This window comes from Lepidochelys kempii, chromosome 1 (genome assembly GCF_965140265.1).
Source record: "Lepidochelys kempii isolate rLepKem1 chromosome 1, rLepKem1.hap2, whole genome shotgun sequence".
Taxonomy (NCBI): domain Eukaryota; kingdom Metazoa; phylum Chordata; order Testudines; family Cheloniidae; genus Lepidochelys; species Lepidochelys kempii.
Window position 1 is genome coordinate 41,789,125 of NC_133256.1, and position 19,711 is coordinate 41,808,835.

General features: G+C 41.4%; 1 protein-coding gene across 6 annotated transcripts in view; it reads right to left on the bottom strand.

The window, feature by feature from the left end:
- Positions 1–1,960: 1,960 nt before the first annotated feature.
- SPATA13 (spermatogenesis associated 13) overlaps positions 1,961–19,711 on the bottom strand; it is a 131,430-nt gene continuing 113,679 nt past the window's right edge. For 5 of the 6 annotated variants that reach the window (XM_073340079.1, XM_073340063.1, XM_073340069.1 and 2 more), the window contains 4 exons: positions 15,776–15,905; positions 14,833–15,205; positions 7,212–7,286; positions 1,961–6,313 (listed from right to left, as the gene is read on the bottom strand). In XM_073340079.1, coding sequence (XP_073196180.1) covers positions 6,132–6,313; positions 7,212–7,286; positions 14,833–15,205; positions 15,776–15,905 — 760 coding nt within the window. In that variant the 3' untranslated portion in view covers positions 1,961–6,131. The remainder of the gene's footprint in view (positions 6,314–7,211; positions 7,287–14,832; positions 15,206–15,775; positions 15,906–19,711) is intronic. The other variant, XM_073340092.1, reaches the window with a different exon arrangement.

Below are 19,711 nucleotides of genomic sequence, written 5' to 3' on the forward strand. Positions count from 1 at the left end.
GCATATACATATGCTATGAACTTAAAGCCCCTTTCTCGTTGGTGCTGATCCTCAGCGAAGACAAACAGGAGTTAAGGGTCCTGAACACTTCATAGGATTGGGTCCTAATTTCAAGATACTTGAGAACTTAAGAGCAGGAATATGCCCACTGCACCCAGTTGAATTTCAAACTTCTTAGAAGACTGACTGCAATGTGTAGCTCCTATATTTCCTCAAGCTTCATACCATTAACTCTCTATCTGTTCATATTGTGCACCTCACTGTGGTATCTGAACACCTAAGATGGAGAGGAGAGACACATTACAATCATACATTTCCTGTGTACAGAAATAGCCCATTGGGACTGCCACCTGAGCGTGCTATCTGAGAAGAGAGTCCTTGTAGGCTATTTATGCAGTTGGTAACAATGCAAGAAACCACACAGTTTAGGGCCTTGATACAATCTGTTTGTTTCAATGCCACATGGGAGACCCAGGCTTTGAAAGGCCCATTTAATTCTCATTTTCTGGGGCAGCCAAATGATGGAAGTCAAACGTTCAAGTTTTGAGAGGAAGGGAAAGGAATTTGCAAGCCCTATCATTCTGCCAACACAAGAGCAGGTCAGAATATTTTTGACATGAAATTTCTGTAACATATGCTCTTTCAAAGAAAGAACATTTTGTGGTGATTTAGTCAAAAAGGGGTTTTTTTGTTCTGAGGGCGAGAGAGAGAGAGAGACTCTCCCTCCGCTCTGTAGCCTGGTAGCTAGGGATGTGGGACTTAAGCCCTGACAGGGACCAGGGGTCTTGCACCCTGGCCCACAGTGCTCTTAAGAGCTAGGTAGTCCCAAGCTGCCATCCTGGGACCTACTAAGAGCTGCGAGAATAACAGAGCTGAATTCTAGTAGAGGACTGTAGTCCTAGGCTCTGATTGGTGGAACCGTGGGGGTCTGGATTGGTCCCCAGCCTCAATTTAACCCAAGCACAGGAATCTCCTTCCTTAGAGGTTTTTAAGGTCAGGCTTGACAAAGCCTTGGCTGGGATGATTTAACTGGGAATTGGTCCTGCTTCGAGCAGGGGGTTGGACTAGATGACCTTCTGGGGTCCCTTCCAACCCTGATATTCTATGATTTATGATTCTATGAACAGAAAGTTGTCTATGCAACTGTGTTCGGCCTGCTCAGGGCTGCTTCCCTTGCAATACCTGTTCCTGCTGCTTATCTCCTGGTAACCTGACCCTGCCAGGCTCCTGCCACTGAGTTTGCCCTCTGACCTAGTATATATATCTTGGCCTGACTCCCAAATCCTGCTCCAACCACTAAGTCAGACTGCCCACATCCCAGTTGTGATAAGTCCCTTCTGTGCCTGAAGCAAAGAAATCTGGGATAAAAAACTGCTCTGAATTAGGCAGAGCAGGGATTTGGACTTGGGTCTCCTACAACTCTACCCGCTGTCCAGCCCATAGCTTGCATGTGCATGCACACACACACACCTCCCCTGACATAATTCCATTTTTGAAAAAATGTTCAAAATATTGTTTTTATTCCCATGTGGAAGGGAAAATTTTGAAACCCCAACAGTTGCTGCAAAATGGAATTATCCTCTGTTCAGCACCAATTTCATTAGTGCCAGAAAATGCTACACTTTTATTTACTTCCAAGGGGGACTGATGGGTACTGTCTGTCTGACGAAAGGTGGCAAGGAGCAATGATGGTAGAGACATGTAATTGGGGCAAAACCAGGTTTAAAATATTTTCTTAATGATGAAGAGTTAAAATCTGGAGTCAAACTTAAGTGGTTTTGTTTAAAATTAATCCAGGCTATACAGTGTAAATGGGTACAATCATAAAACCAATAGAGGAGAACATTACATTTTTGCTCTAAAGAAATGTGATATTAGAAGTATTTAAAATCCCAGTGAAAAGATTTAAGAGACGACAAAACCAGCCACCATTTTTAAAAACTGCACAATATAATTTTATAAGACAAACTGCTGAGGAATTTCAGCTTTGTACATTATTTAATTAAAACATACAGTGAGAACAAAATAATACAAATGTAGGTTTGTACTCATTTCCAGAAAATAGATTCATTTTGACAAACCACGTACTGAGCGGAAATAAATCTTGCAACACACTGATTACTTCAGAAGAAGTCACCGCAGTCCTATACATTGTACTTTAGCTGTCAACAGCCAATTCATCTGTTCTGTAGCCATGACACTTGATTTACAATGTGTAACAGCACGCAGATGGTAAAATGCACAAAGCATGTACATAAGATAAAATGTTACAGAAACATTTGTCAAGTAAAATACATATAAGTCATCTCTAATATTTACAACAAAAAGTCTTAAATTACAGGATCATTCAGAAGGTATCTCGTAAATACAAATGCCACAGACATAGAAAAAGAAAGGCCATCAATGAAAGGTACTGTATTCGTTATGGCTAAGAACCTTTGGCTCCCAAACTCCAAGTTATGATAATATAAAAAATAACTAAATGCGGAATATTCACGTAGTCTATCTTCAAACTCCTTCGTTGCTTTTTACTGTTAAAAATCAATGTGCAATTCAGCATGGCAAAAGCCACTTGTAAAACAAACTTATTTTGTAGTAAGATCAAATCTCTTAGATGCAGTTACATTTTGGCATTATCCTAACCCAAAGGAAACACATTCAAGGAAGATTGTTTTAATGCTTTTCAAGCTAAAAGTCTGAGGTTATCTGCTCAATAGGTAATAAGGAAGGCTCTCCCTGGCTGTGCTATGTCTACATGAGGCACAGCTGTGCTTAATTGTTGCACTAGAACATGAAATAACTTAAAGCAAAGAAAAGTGGGATGAAATTAACAGCTATTGAATTCTGATTTTTCTGTTGATATGCACATGAAAAGCCATTTCATCAGGAGTAAGACAATAACAAAGTTCTTTTCAGGGTAATTTTTGATAAACTACTAGCCATCGTATTTAATTTGCAACTGTTCTTCCATGAAGACTCTACAATCATGCTGAACTTCTTGGTTAATAGGTGCTTTGATTGTTGGATAATGTAACAGTGTTTAACTATGATATCTTCAAAACCCTGTGATGGAGTCTCCCTTTGGCCCATTTTGTGTCATCCTGCCATCAAGTGAGCACATTCTTAGACCACGGATGAATAAATTAGCCAATAAAATGTACATAAACATGCCATATTGCTCTCTCTTTTTCCCACCTGGTGCAGGATTAGGCTGCATGGAAAGACACACAGAAGATGATAAACCAATAAACCAGATAAAATGCAATATACTGTACATAAAACCTATCCTGAATAATCTGCATCATGAAATGCTTTGCCTTGCATCTCGTTGAAATGAATGAGGTTCTCCTGAGGAAAGGAACTCATGCATCCAAAAAACACATTCAAACCTTTGCCTTCATTCCCAAGGCTAAGCACTGCTATGCAAAGAAGAGTCTTTGTAGGTATTCACATATGAGTAAGTACATTCAGAAATCTAATTTTCTTTCCACTATTGCTACAGGAACTAGCTTTTTGGAGTGGAATAAGTTTTATCTAAGACAAGTGTGTAACCATGGATGCGCCTCTCAAACGCTTTAGGCTCATGCCAGTATGACATAGAAAGCTGACGGGGTGGAGGAACAGCTGGGTGTACAGTGCAGCCCAAGAGTCTTTTCTTGTGTCTAGGGCAAAACTTTCCAAATGTGTGTGGAGAAGCTAGGACTTCAAAAACGTCTGCATGCCAGTTGCATGCGCATAACTTGCACTCCTACAGCAGAACTGGGCAACTGTTAAGACAAATGGCTACTGAGAAATACAACATGGCTACCCCATTTTAGTGGGAGCACAAGTTTAGGTGCCTTGATCTGGAAATATAGTCCTTATACTTACACTGAACATTCAGAATTATCTTTAAAAAATCTGAAAGGAGGTGGCTTATTTTACACAGATATTAAAAAAATACCCTCAAAGCACCCAGCAAGTTATTTCGCTGACTTTCCCGCACGCTTTTTTTTCCAAATTAGATCAATCCAAATTGCTTAGAAAAAAAAAATGCCTGTGAATAATTTGATCTGCCATGAAGCAGTTCGTAAACATTTCAGGTTTTCACTCCACCAATAAATATGAAAAAAACACAAGCACTAAGGTTCACCACACACTGGACAATTGAGTTCAGCATCAGCAGATCTTCCCAGTTATTGATAAGCTATGTACAGAAGGCATTTCAAATGTACTGTTCCCAAAATGCATCACTTAAAGTTAAAACCACTTGTTAGTAAAAGGTCATGTCTGTGTCCATCAAAAATTGAAGTATTTTTTTAACACATCTATTGACAAACATTTATTAGTGTGCATCCTTAGTGAGCTTGTTCATGCTTTGTAGAAGCTACCATGGTTATTAAATTATTTTACACTCCAACTTTTGGACTCTACAAGACTGGCTACAAGTAAAATCAGAGAGAATAACAACAGCAAAGTTTAAAATAAGGCTTTTTACATTGTCGATAAGATGCCTGGCCGTTAACCTATTATTTGTTCTTCACATATTTTTACACATTCATGGCAAGGAAGATTATGTTCATTTGTCAAAGAACACTCCTGGAACTGCCTTTATTATTAGATAATGCCCCTTAGCAGCAGCATAGGAATCTTGTAATGGGAAAATATTTGAAATTAATCCTTTACAAACCAGTGCTGAAACCTGTGGAGTCTCTCCTCCATACTTGTTAATAACTCTCATTAGCATTACACATGACCACTGAGAAAAATGATCAGTGCTGCCAGTTCCAAGATACTGTTTTCTCATGCTGGATTTTTTTTAAGGGTATTCTTTCAAATCAACTTCATGTCACAAGCAAAGCAAAATAGGGCAGTGCAAACCATATACTACAGATCCTGGCCAGAGCTGACCTTAGCACAAAAAAAGGTCATCCTTCTCCAAGAGAAACTGATGGTTCTCAGTCAAAGCCCATTTCTGATTCCACCAATGTCCTTTGTCAATACTGGTGTCATTTTCTCTTTAACATTTTGAAGTAATAAAACCCCACTGTCACTTGACTGATGTGTAAGAGGCTCAGAATCAAAGACAGCTTCAGGAACTTGATGGAAACTTTTGTTACAGTTCATAGACTTTATCTGGAAAGTTGTATGCAGACAGAATGTACAGTGTGAATTATATAACCAAAACTATCTAGTAGTCTCTCATGGTTCCTTAACTTGGCATTTTTGTATGTTCACATTATCTTCATTTGATTAAAAAAACAAAACACTTTAGTTTTTATACTGAAACACAGCCATATTGGAATTACAGAGACGAGTCTCACAGGATAGGAGGTGTGGGCAAGAAATGAAATGTATATGGCAGCGCATACAAGAATGCAGTATGGTACCTTGGTTGGAAAGAATCATTCGGTGGGTCCTTCCTCTTTCCGGTCCTTATTGCAGTAAATACATAAATCCTTGCAGTCTTTTTTTGTTCATTTTTCTGTAATATGGAGTCAAAAAATTTCTCTATTCTAACCTAGAAGATAAGGCCTTGCGGGACTTCCTACTGCCATTTGGCAAATGTACAGGAACATTGAAAAAGACAGGAAGTGTTGAGGTCCATTAGTTTCTGCATCACATCAAGTGAAATCAGGTGGGATTCACTCACCTGATCCTGATGGATGACCCCTGCTCAGTGATCCAAAGGACGGAGAAAATTCTCCTAAAATCCCTTGCTAATATGTCCTGAGGGAAGAATTCCTTCCTAATCCTAAATTTGGCCATCAATTCACTATTAAGAAAAATGAAATGTTCAGATGACCCTACCATTAATGAAGTGTGACTAAAAAGAGAGATTAGATGCTGCTACTATAGAATAACAGCAATTTGCCTTTGTCACCAAGTAATGTGCTCCTCATTAGCAATGCTTATTGATGCATGTCAACATTTACTTCAGAACCATCTGGATTCTTCGTCATAGAACCTCATGAACTTCATTTTCCTTCTAGACAAAGGTGATGTTTTGGCTCAGGCAGAGCCTAAGTCTTTCCCTCCAAAAGAGAGGATTCACAGTTTTCCAGCTCAAACATATTCAGCTGCATCCCAAAGGTTCTTCTCAAAAAGACATCTCTCCTTCAGCCAGTGTCCTTCCAATGACTTCAGCCCTCTTACTTCTTGAATGGGGTAAGTTTGTTGAAAGTGTGCCAGAAAAGGGATGGCTTTCGTTTGGGTTCTGCCAGGGCAAAGACCTGCTGCTGTGGAATGCTGGTGGGCACAGTGATGTGGCGTTGATGAATAGGATGTAAACTCTGGTGTGGAGGAGGCATGGGACATCCATTATAACTTATACCTGCAGAAGGAAAAAATTAAGAATGTGTGAGACAAATGACAAAGTAATCAACCCAGAGAAAATGCACAGAGCATATGGGCCAAATGCAGCTCTCAGTGAAGTCTGAATCTTGCCATCATATTCAATAGGAGTAGATCAGATCTTACCATATCTGACTTTCCACTTTTCTATTTTGGTCTTAATTTTGATCGGGTAAAAAACAAATAATTGTATGACCTAAAATAACTTTACAGTATTGTCCAGAAAATCAGCAGTAGTTTCACAAAACCAGGCAACATGTGCAGGAGCATTGTGCTTTTAAGAGGAAAGATGGCTAATGTACCAGACACTTTGACTTTTTAAGCAATAGCTGGGTAAGATTATGTAAAATGTTCTTACTGGTAAAGAAAAGGTACCTTGGACGGGAAAACAGTTTTCCAAGGTAATGCTCTCAGACTTTAACATTTGAGTATTGTGATCACAATCTCCTGATCAATATTTTACAGCCATTGCCCTGAAAATCTGGCCCAATTTGTAACATGCCATTCATTCATATCTATTGAGTGATAGATATGTTTACATATTAATATGCACATAAGAATGTCTCAGCTGCAGATCAAAATTTTGACACTGATGCATTTGAACAAAGACAAAAGTCATGCCTCTTCCAACCTTCCAGGAAAGCACCCCCAACAAACTGCCCACTCAGACCCAGTTGACTCCCAGCTGCTCAACTCATCCACTCAACCCAACAAAAAGTGATACAAATCTCTCTCTGACACACACTCACAAAACAATTTAGAATTTTATTTTGAACACAACAAAATCTGGGTCCAAGGAATATTTTAAATCAATAGTGTTGAATTCTAGAAAAATTAAATAATATATTTAAAACTTACAGTAGTACTTAAATACTCACCTTTAATTTTTCCATGCCTTGATCTTCTGGCATTTTGCATGGCTTGTTTTTTTTGATTTTCTGAGATTTCCATTCCTGGATTTTAAAGTACATGAGGGTCTCAGTATTAAGATATTGTATCTGCTATTTGATAACAGTAAATTAAAAAACATTTGAGCAAACACTTTTAAAATGATACTTCAGTGATTTTTAAATAATTCTTATTAGTAATGTACCATATGTTTTTGAGAAATACTGGTCCAGATTTTACTGTTTCACCAGTTTAACTCTGGCATTGCACTGGCATAACTGAGATACTAATTTGGCCCTTTGAGCACAAATCGATGCCAACCTGTGCTGAAATAATTATCTCCAGCTGGTGGTCTTTGGGGAACTGACTAGCTACCTCATTTTACAACTCTGAAAGCTAAATTAGTGATGACAAAGCAAACTATCACCTAGGGAGATTATGTGGATTTATGACACTTCGGGGGCCTGTGGATCCACAAACCAGTTTTGGATTGCTAGGAGAGATAAATACAAGGCTTAATTCTCTTCTCACTCACACTGGGGTAAACCTGGGATATCTAAATGAAGTCATTAGAGTTATACTGGTGTAAAGCTGGTAAGAGAAAAGCAAGGTCACAGTATGTATAGACATAATCCTGCTTGTATTCTGTAAAAGAAAACTGAACCCATTTTCCTCAGACCAACACTCCAATATTTGCTGTTCCTGTGTTTACTGTATTTGTATTATGCATTTTATCTATGTTGATCCAAATTTAATAAAAATGAGTATTTTAAAAGCTGAAAAGCTCCTTTAAGAATATGAATGAATTTCAAACTATGTCACTGTTAAACTGGCATTTTACAAAATTCAATGTCTTCAGTTTGAACAAACCAGGTGGTGGTTTCTTTTAACTGCTGTACAGTACTGCAAGATGACCTTGTAGCCTTCTTTGGAGTGTGTTATGCATGTCAGTGTAGTGAGGGATATTAAATACACTTGTTTACACATTTACATGGTCAGTGTCATGTTACATGATACCCTGGTCTAACCTAACAATTTACTGTAATAGATTCATAGACATTAAGGTCAGAAGGGACCATTATGATCATCTAGTCTGACCTCCTGCACAACGCAGGCCACAGAATCTCACCCGCCCACTCCTGTGAAAAACTTCTCACCTATGTCTGAGCTGTTGAATTCCACAAATCATGGTTTAAAGACTTCAAGGAGCAGAGAATCCTACAGCAAGTGACCCATGCCCCATGCTACAGAGGAAGGCAAAAAACCTCCAGGGCCTCTTCCCATCTGCCCTGGAGGAAAATTCCTTCCCGACCCCAAATATGGCCATCAGCTAAACCCTGAGCATATGGGCAAGATTCACCAGCAAGATACCCAGGAAAGAATTTTCTGTAGTAACTCAGATCCCACCCCTTCTAACATCCCATCACAGGCCATTGGGCCTATTTACCATGAATATTTAAAGATCAATTAATTGTCAAAATCATGTTATCCCATCATATTGTAGTAGTGTTAAGTGTATGAGGGATTTCAATGTGGCTGAGAGAGGCTGGCTCCCAGAGAGGACAGGCAATGTAGCTAGAGCAATTTTTCCTTACATCTAATGGACTATGTTTTTGGAGTTCAAGTACTGAAGTTCTAGTCCCCTCTCCCTATCATAGAATATCAGGGTCGGAAGGGACCTCAGGAGGTCACCTAGTCCAATCCCCTGCTCAAAGCAGGACCAATCCCCAACTATGTGTGAGATTCATCTAGTAACTGTGCATATTGTTTGCAGCACATGAATGTGTTATATTAGCACAACTAAAAAGGTGTGTGTGTGTTGCTTCTCGTTCCATTTTCATATATACAATGGACTGCAAAGTGCTGCAACCCAAAGCCAGGTGACCCAACAAAGCAGCCACTTGGATTCCATTCTGCTCTTCATTTACACTTTTGAATTATTTTGAATTCCCTGCACTTCCTGGCCTGTGTTCATGGAGGAGTTACATCCCTCGAGTGACTGTTTTTAATATAATCTGGCCATACTCTTTCAGTTACTGGTTACTCCTTTTATTTCATTTGTAATTATTCAATTCTTTTTTCTCTTCCTGGAGACAAAAAAGCAGCCAAAGAAATCAAAAAGTTGCAGCAGCAGGAAGCAGACTGTTTTCTTAGATCTACCATTAGTGGTTTTGGAGAAAGAGCTGCTGGTTGTGGCCCGTTCCCAGCATGCACTCAGAATAGCTCAGAAGAGTTGGATATGGTTTGGGAGGCTCTGACCTCTACTGAAATGTCTTTGAAAACAGAACTAGTCATTCAAGCTTTAGAATTTGAAGAGTGATTTATTTGTTCCTTGAATACTTAAATTAGAGTCTTCATCTGAATTCCAGCATGATAAATTACAAAATCAAACAAGATGTTCAAGGTTGAGAATACCAGAGGTCTTCCACTGGCTTTGGCTAAAGGATAGTGTTCAACTATGCCAAAAAAGTGAAATTTTAGAAAACAAACTCTCCTGGGTAATGAAGAAGAGATCCAAGCCATAGAGACTTACGAGGGCATAGCAACATAAATGAAGTGGTTTTGGACATTAAATTTGAACCATCCCTTCTATAGCATAAGATATCTATATAACATGGGGTACTACTAGGTCTGAACCATGGGTGCAGGAATGGGGTGGCCAGGTGGCATGGCCCCATCACTTTTAAAAGTGGGAGGGCTATGGCCTCCTACTTTTTACCTGCCTTAAGGACAAGCGATGGGGGGTGGGACCTCGGGGGTAAGAGGCGAAGCGGGGGCAGGGCCATGTTTTAGACACTGGTACCTCCTCCAACTTCTAGGGAGCTTCTGGTGCTCCTGGTCTGAACAAGCATTTGAAATGTTTGATAAAAGATATTTTACAGCAGCTTACATTTCACACACATACCCAGTGATATAAAAAGCTGGATTTATGAATCTAACATTATAGAAAATATATTTTCTTACTGTTCTGTTTTTATTTGCTACACACATCACTAGTTATTGTTTGTACAATGTTTTGTAGATATAAAGCCCTAACTTGCACTCCTTGCATTGAATACAATGGAAATATTGGGACTATAAGATATGCATGATCAGGCCCTCTATAAATGCTAAGTTATTATCTTAATTATTATAGTGCCCACTGCCAGTTAAATCATGAGATTATACATTAAAGTATAAAATGTAAAATAAACAATTCAGGGATTTGGCTGCTGCAACTTTCCTTAGAATAGTATTCCTCAGTCTTACTAATCTCAGGACTTTTTATGTGGCTATTTTTGTTGCAATATTACTTTTCGGGGAAGGTTTAGCACCCAATCACCCATGTGTTTTCTTGTAGGAAGGTTCCAAACCTTCTCTCCCACCATCAGAGTTTTGATGAAATGTACATAGTTCTGCCAGCAGCAGAAGGCACCAGCAACAGCAGATACCAGTACTGTCTGGGTCCACTAGTATGTGCTTCAAAATCCCCAAAATGTGTAGTATTTGGGCTGACAAGGTGAGTGAAATAATAACTCTTATTGGACTAACTTCTGCTTGGTGAGAGACAAGCTCTCAAAAGCTTTTTTTATTTTTTACCCAACAGAATTTGGTCCAATAAAAGATTATTTCACCCGCCTTGTCTCTCTAATATCCTGGGACTAACACAGCTACTTCTTAGAAATATGGGCCGTCCTGCATACTCTCTTGGTTCCATTTTTGTGGAACTCCTGGAAAGGAACTGCTATAACTGTAAGGAGCTCAGATCCTGGTTCACAAAGCTAAAGTGGAGGAGTTAACTGAACCTTGGAAAGGTCCAAAGATGGACAAAGATCAGCTGTTGATCTCCTTTTGCCCAGTCCAATTCACAAATCCCCAACTGCAATGTGGCCAGTCATCAGGTTTAATGGAGCTAAGGCCCATCAAGAATTTGGAAATTAAGTGGGGGCTGGGGTAGGATGGGGATGTTGTATTTTGTTTTGTAAACAGGGGAGCCCTGCTCCTTTACGTGACAGTCTATTCACTATTATTCCCTCTCATTTTTTGGACAGCTTGGGCTAGTTTGAGTCATTTTGTTGTGATAAATGGGATAGATTGTATATTAGTCCCCAAATGCACTACACTGTTCTTCTATTTCCCAGTCAGCCATCCTGCCCCAATGCACATGTTGTTTTAGAGCTCTGTTGGGCTAATACTCAGTAGTCTGGAGATGGGCTCAATAGTGATAAATGTGTGCATGGGCAGTGTGTGCACTCCATGTAGAAGCTGCTTCTGAAAACAATGGCTGGGGTGCCCAACAGGCGTATAGGCTCCCAGTGCACTGCAGAGCAAGGGAGAATAGGGAAACTAATTTGCAAGGTGGTTTGTTTAGTTGTCTCAGCTCCATCATTTATTTTGGGTACCAGCTGCCTTTGGCTACTTGTAACGTATGGTCCATGGGGGAAAGTTAAGGCTGATGTTGGAGTATTAGCTGGTAATTTCTTGACTTTTTCTTTCATTACATGGTTGTATGTGTGTGTAGTGTTTTTGTTGTTGAGGGACAACTGATCGTGCATGACATTTATTTTCATGAATAAGGAGAAGGATAACTTTAGAGCCATAAACTATTGAGTCTTTCAGCAGGAGAGAAAATAGTGGCCTAACAGAGAACAATCACTACCTATAATATATACACAAGAGGCCTGATTCTTGTTTCAATTACACTGGTGTAAATCAAAAGGAAGTCCATTAAAGTCAATGGGGTTGCACTGGTGTGAGATCAGAATCGGCCTCAGTGTACATAGGGATTGCTCCAACTTTATTGATGGGTTGGGAATATGAGGCTATGAATCATGTTAAAGTTTTAATAACTAGTGAGTTATGTCATCCAGGAAATCACATTCAGAGCACTTTGGATTTTAATTTGCTGTCATTTAGAGCCATTTCAGTCCTGAAGAATGTTATCCCATCTCTCCCCCTTAAAGATAAATGTCATAACAGAGAGCAGCCATCATATATTATACACACACACACAGGGATTTTTTCCCTCCCACTGTTGCCTTAGGAATGTAAAAATCAGTTTTATGTTTCCTATCACCACTGTCCTCTTATATCTCTATTTTCTCAGTGCAGTTCTGCTGAATCTTTGACCATTAATTTTATTAAACTGAAGCTGTTATGCCCATATTAAACTGTGAAACAGGCATAATTTTAAATTAAAATCCCAAATGCACACTCTCACAGGATACATTTTGGCCCAAAGCTGGCCCTAGGATTTGCAAGGCCCTATCCAATGTCAGACATGCAGGGTCCTACCCATTCCCCTCCTCACTTATGATTAGGCCTTTCCTCCTCTGTAACTTGGCTAAGTGTTGCTATATTACATTGGTTGCACAGACCTAAGGATACTACTGCTTGGCTTTATAATAAAATGCTCTTTAGAAAAGTGGCTGCCAACCATTAGTTCACATATAAGGTGTAGTCCATGCTAAAATGTTAGATCAACCCTGCTACATAGCACACCCCTGAGCGACGCAGTTAAGCAGCCTAACCCCGGGTGCTGACAGTGTTCAGTCGATGGAAGAATTCTTGCATCGACCTAGCTACCACTTCTCGAGAAGGTGGATTACCTATGCCAATGGGAGAACCCCTCCTGTCAGCATAGGCAGCGTCTCCACTGAAATGCAGCTGCAGTGCTGTTGCTGTAGTGCAGGGGTCAGCAACCTTTTAGAAGTGTTGTGCCGAGTCTTCATTTATTCACTTTAATTTAAGGTTTCATGTGCCAATAATATAATGTTTTTGAGAAGGTCTCGCTCTGTAAGTCTATATATTATATAACTAAACTATTCTCGTATGTAAACAAGGTTTTCAAAATGTTTAAGAAGCTTCATTTAAAATTAAATTAAAATGCTGATCTTACATTGCTGGCCCGCTCAGCCCGCTGCCGGCCTGAGGTTCCATTCACCTAGGCCGGCAGCAGGCTGAGCGGGGCCTGCGGCCAGGACCCCAGCTGGCAAGGAGCCGGCAGCCAGAACCCCAGACCAACAGTGGGCTGAGCGGCTCAGCCCGCTGCTGCTCAGTCTGCTGCCGGTCTGGGGTTCTGGCCGCCGGCTCCTGCCAGCCAGGGTCCCGGCTGCCAGCCCCGCTCAACCCGCTGCCGGTCTGGGATCCTGGCTCTGTCCACATAGAGTAGGTACCTACCTTCTCCCTGGTTCTAGCCATTCTCTTCCTCTCTCTGCACTGAGATGAGGGTAGGAGTGTGCTGAGACCAGGGCTGGGGATGAAGGAGCACGTTGGGGTGCAGGGTCTGGCCAGGAGCTAGAATGAGGGAGGGGGCTCAGGGTTGGGGCAGGAGGTTTGGGTGTGGAGTGCTTACCTGGGCAACTCCAATTTGGTGTGAGGGGTGCAGGTGGGAATGCAGGGTGTGTGTGTGCAGGAGCTCCCATTTGGTGCTCAGGGCAGGGGTGTGTGTGAGGTGGGTTCAGGGGTCAGGGCAGAGGGCTGGGGGTGTGTGAGGGGGGTGCAGGGGTCTGGGCAGAGGGCTGGGGGTGTGCCTGGGGTCGAGGGGGTGCTCCCAGCCCCCTGCCCAGAGCGGCTCACGGCAAGGGGCTGGAAGTGATATGCCCTGATTCCACCCCCCCTCCCCAAGGTCCCCGGAGCAGAGTGTGTGCTGCAGTTCCACTTTTCCCTCTCCCCCTCCATAGCAAGGGCTGTCAGCTGATCAGCGGCCAGGAGGGAGAGAAGAAGGGGCAGGAACCCAGCACACTGGGAGAAGAGGTGGGGGAGGGGGAAGCTTGCCTGCCCTGCAAGGAGAGAGCGGTGGGTGGAAAAGAGTGGGGCGGGCCAGGCAGGAATTTTAATGGCATTAAAAATTGGCTCCCGTGCCATCTTTGGCATGCATGCCATAGGTTGCCGACCCCAGCTGTTGTGTTTCACCTGTGAACAAGCCCTTGGTACTGGTTTGTCAGGTTATTGTTACTGGCACTCTAAGCTCCCGCTCATGAGGTGAATTCTCTCACATCTCTGAAGCTGTGGAAGGCCCCCAATAACCCAGTAGAACTACATAAAGTTCTACTATGCAGTTAGAGGGAACTTGAGGGATTCCACCCCACCCCATACACTAGAGGTCGGCTACACAGGGCCTCTTGCTGCATACCTGCTCTGAGAGGACTAGCGGGAGAGCAGGGGGAGGCCACAGAATGGGGATTAAGGAGCTACTGTTGATCTAGGGCTGCAAAAGTGGCTGCGGGGCAGTTTTACTGATGCTCCATGACCAAATAGTGAGCATTCCTTCCCCCATCCCTGTAGAATCTCCCTCCAAAAAGCTTTTCAGCAGGGGACAGATTTTTGCTCTCGATGAGTAGTCTGTGCTGCAGTTAGTGCACTAATCCTGCCTTCTGCTCCTTGTGTTGTGCAAGATGTAACCCACCACAGAGCCATGGCCGCTCCAATCCCCAGTTTCAGGATCACAGAGCTGACACAACTGAATGGGAAACAACAGACACTTGCTTGTATAGCTGAAGTTTGTGTCTGGTAAACAGGCACAGCTGCCCAAAAAGGGTGAGAACCCATTCGCATAGAGCCAAAAAGGAGAGAAATCCAAACTTTGCCTTTTGATTTAATCTCCCCCACACTGTAAATCTTTGCACTCACCCATTTCTTTGTCTTCCTGCACTCTTCGCCTTTCATTTTCACATGCCTCCAACCATCTTTTCTTATCTTCCTGTTTTTTTGCACAAAACAAATGAACCTCTTCTGTTGCTCTATTCACAGTTTTGAAAGCGTTCTTGATATTAATGTTAAAGTCCTTATCTTTGCCATCCTCAATATCCACAAGTTCCATCTCATCCAGATCAATCCGACCTTTGTAATATAACATGTCCCTTCGCAGCAGGTCCTTCTTACAAAACACAAGCTGATGGTCAAAAAGAAAAAAAATCCTCTGCTGGCTTTTGCCTTGCTTTGAGATTTTGGTCAATTCGCCTGAGTGGATCAGTTCTGAGCTTCTGGCTAAAACATCCTGCCCCTAAAATATATAGAAGTGTATGTGTAATAAATAAATACACAGTTTTAAGAGATTATCATATTACTAATTATTATTTTTGTAGCATTTAGTCATACGACAGACAGAACTGTACTTCTGTTTCAATAAACCTTTTAAAAAATCTATAAATATAAAAGGTAGACCAAGTTATATTCACAAAAACTATGGGCTTGATCTGCTCTCAGTTTCACCAGTGCAAACCAGGTGCAACTTCATTGAAGTCAATGGAGTTACCTGCGTGTAGAACTATCAAGAAATCAGAATGGGATATAATGGTCCCAACCTAAAAGAAAATACATTTTGTTCTCTTTCAACATGTCTTTGTAATCTCACAGATAAAAACGCGTGTTATAACTGTTGCTCTTTCTGAGTAAGAGATAAGATAATCAATAATAGTCATTGCAAATGAAGCAACTCAACTTTTAACTGAACAAGGACCACATGAAATGTATGCACCATAAACTACTACCATAGAAAGAAAGATTCCCCCAGAAGTAATTTAAGTACATTTTAATTTTAAATATTTCATGAAAATGGAAGAATGACACCTACCTCCCAATCAACAATAGACACTTGCCAGCATGCAATCTTGTCTATGCTTTCCAGCCTTCGTTTGCGCTCATTGATGAGGCATGCTACATTCTTCATGGCCTCGTACGCTGCCTGTATATTGTTATAATCACTGTAAAATGGAAGCAGATTTCAAACACATTATATGCACTGGATATAACACATCACCACAGTTTAACTGACTGAGTGAAGCGTGATTCTCTACAGTATCAATTTACCCCCTAACCACAGTTCTTAAACCTGAAGGGCCTGATTCCCCACTACCTTGCATCTTATATAGTCATTTACACAATTCTATGTTACCCTATCACCCACTTTGCACAGGTGTAAATTACTACACACAGGGGAAGGAGGTGGAGAATCAAACCTAAGCTGTGATATCCAGGCTCCACTGAAATCAATGGCACCACTCCCATCGACTTCAATGGGGACATGGTTTCACCCAAAGAGTTAATTTATAACAGGAATCCAGTTGTGTAAAATGATGTTCTCTTTAATAATTTATTTCTAGATATATTTTCCTCTCCCTCCTCCCCAATAGCTGGAAGTGAGGCTTGGGACTGAGGTGACTTGATAAGGGGAGCACAGCTTAGTGTCCCAGCTGCTTAGCTGCAATGTTATAGGCGGTGAGAGGAATGTCCTCTTCTGTCTCATACAAGGATTCTTTTTAGAAAGACCAATGAAAGGATCCAGAGGATGAGGAGTGGCTGAAATCTACCTAGCTCTTGTGAGTTGTGGGGGTCATGAGCACAATGAAGGAGAAATGAAAGGAGAAGGGATTGATTCTTATTCTTCTTCCATATGGCTTGGGTAGATAGATATAAATATGTAGTTGTTGCTAAGTTTGATAGCCAGCACATTGCCGCAGCAGTGAGCTGATGAATGTCCTTCAGGCCCTCGGCAAAAGAATGAAGGGGACGTTCAGATATGATGTGCTCTATTGTTTGTGCCTGGTGACCATATTTGCATACAGGTGTATGCATCATTTTCCACGTAAAGAGCGTTTGTCCACATCTCCCATGAGATGTCCTAATGCGATTCAATCTGCACCAGTCTTTCTGACATAAATCAAAACACAGTGGTTCCTCAAGAGCATAAATGATGAGCTGTTTTGAGTGGTCAAGTGCTCCATGTGACTCTCCATTGAGCCTCAGCATCAAAGTTGGGTGTAAGGATCTTCATACGGTTTCATAGAGGGTTGCGTGATTTTAATCTCATCTTTGGCGGATTCTACAGGTCATGGTGCAGTGGGATGCTCATTTTTGCATTGACATGATTAAGAAAGCAAGATGTCTGAGCAGCTCTTCTAATCTGTGGAGGCTGGATGTGCAATAGGACTGGTTCCCAGTCCACTGGCGTGGATTTGAGCAACCCTGACATAATGACCCTAGCATTATTGAGTTGAGTGTCAAGGAGTTTAGTGTGACTACTATGAGACCATACTGGTGCACAATATTCAGCTGCAGAATATACCAAGGCAATTGTTGCAGTTCATAAGGTCCATGGACTGGAGCCCCATGATGTTCCAGCCAATTTTCTGATAAGCGCGACACGAGACCTGACCTTATCACAGCTGGAAATGGCCCACCTTGATTATCATGCACATTTTAAAGAGAGTGGTCACTTTGGATGGGCTATTACCAGCAGGAGAGTGAGTTTGTGTGTGTGGGGGGGGGCGGAGGGTGAGAAAACCTGGATTTGTGCTGGAAATGGCCCAACTTGATGATCACTTTAGATACGCTATTACCAGCAGGAGAGTGGGGTGGGAGGAAGTATTGTTTCATGGTCTCTGTGTATATAATGTCTTCTGCCATTTCCACAGTATGCATCCAATGAAGTGAGCTGTAGCTCACGAAAGCTCATGCTCAAATAAGTTGGTTAGTCTCTAAGGTGCCACAAGTACTCCTTTTCTTTTTGCGAATGCAGACTAACACGGCTGTTACTCTGAAACAGATGTAAGGGTGGACATGCCTTATTGAGTAACCGCATAATCTCATCAGTTTCCTTTGCCCTTCCTATCTTAGTCCCCCTCTTTTTGGTCTGTCTATGACTATCACTTGTTGTGTAATAGGTGCCCTTACTGGCAGACTATAAGCTTTGTGTCTTTAACTGTTCTGTGGTGCCTCTCACACATTTTTGGCCATTTGAAAAATAATAATTAGTTTTGAAATAAAATACTAAAGTTTAAATGAAGAAGAAAGCAGCTCCACCAATCCAAAACAATCTTCTTTTGCCTGGGTTGTGTGGGTGAGTATGGTGGAAGAGAGGGAAACAGAAAATGTGGGGGAGGCTGATGGTACCTTGCCCTAGGTCTACCTACAGCCCAATATTACTGGATGATCCTGCTCAAAAGTTACCAGCAGTGAAACAGCTACACATACTGGCATTCAAGTTGATATCATGGGGTTCCAAGTTAACCATGGAGCTGAATAATGGCAGTAACCATGGAACTGAATGGCAATAATCCATCTCTCTTATTGAGCTAAATCCTGCACTACGTCCACCAGCAAAAATTTCATTGTATTCAATGGGAATTTTTCCAAGGTAAATGCTGCAAAGCATGGACCCAGAGAAATTGTTTCAGGCTAGGTCTCTGCAGACTGGTTCATAGATAGAACCTTTTCCTTGCAACCATAAGGGCTAGAAACACAAACTTTTAAAGATAAAAGCTTAATTTATTCAGAAAGTAAATCAGCACAGGGAAGTACTTAGAATGGCTATTTATTAATGATTTATGACTTCAGTGGAGCTACATTGATTTATACCAACACATTATCTGGCCTCTGGATTTTACAATAAACAAAGATATTGGAGGAGCGGGAGAGGATAAAATCACCCTTTAACCTCTGACAGCCCAAGTTTATACACAGATCTTGCCCATAACAGTGTTTTTCATGAGTTCATAGTAAAGCCAGTTAGTTGGGACTCAGTTCAACTTTGTATGGTTTATAGAGTGCATGCCAGAAACTCGGATTCACTGCTTGCTTACTAAATGAATTTAAATTACAGTCAGGCAATCCACATACTAAGTGTGCACTAGCATGCACTACACATTAATTCATCACTTAAATTAGTAGGAAATCATAAAGAACAAAATTAAATTCCTAATTTTAAGTTCCATGACGACAGCGCTCCAAATAGATATTGAACAGTGTGGGCGAAAGAAGGCAGCCTTGCCAGAGTCCAACAGTGATGCGAAACCACACTCCTATTGTGCCATTGACGAGAACTGCACTGCTGGCCTTACCATACAGTTGTTTAATGGTAAGAATAAGCTTGCGACCAACATTGTACTTCTTCATGGTTGCCCAGAGAGCTTTGTGCCATACTCTGTCAAATGCCTCCTTGAAGTCAATAAAGACATAGTAGATGTCCTGCTGGTGTTGTAAGCACTTCTCACATAGAACACAAAGGTTGAAAATCTATTCTGTGGTAATTCTTCCAGCACGAAAGCCAGTCTGCTCTTCAGCGGTGATATTCTCCGCTTGTGGCTTCAATCTGTTCAATATGACTTTCAACATCACTTTGCTGGGATGGCTAATTAAGCTTATGGTCCGGTAATTTTAACACAATTGCAGGTTGCCTTTCTTTTGCAGAGTGATGATTAGTGACTGTGTCCACGTGGAGGGCCACTCACCGGTCTGCCGATCTTGTTGCAGATCTTAGTGAGTACATCTATTACTATTTCTCCTCCGAATTTCATCAGTTCGGCTGGGATGTTGTCAATACCTATAGCTTTTCCATTCTTGAGTAATTTCACAGCTGTCTCCACTTCTTCACATAGTATTGGAAAGTCATCCTCATCTGTTGAATCTGGGTTGTCCAAGACACTAGGATCTCCATTTGTCTGGTGGTTGTATAGATTAGAGCAGTAGTTTGCCCACCCATTGATGATGTCCCTTTCTTCTGTCCCTGTAG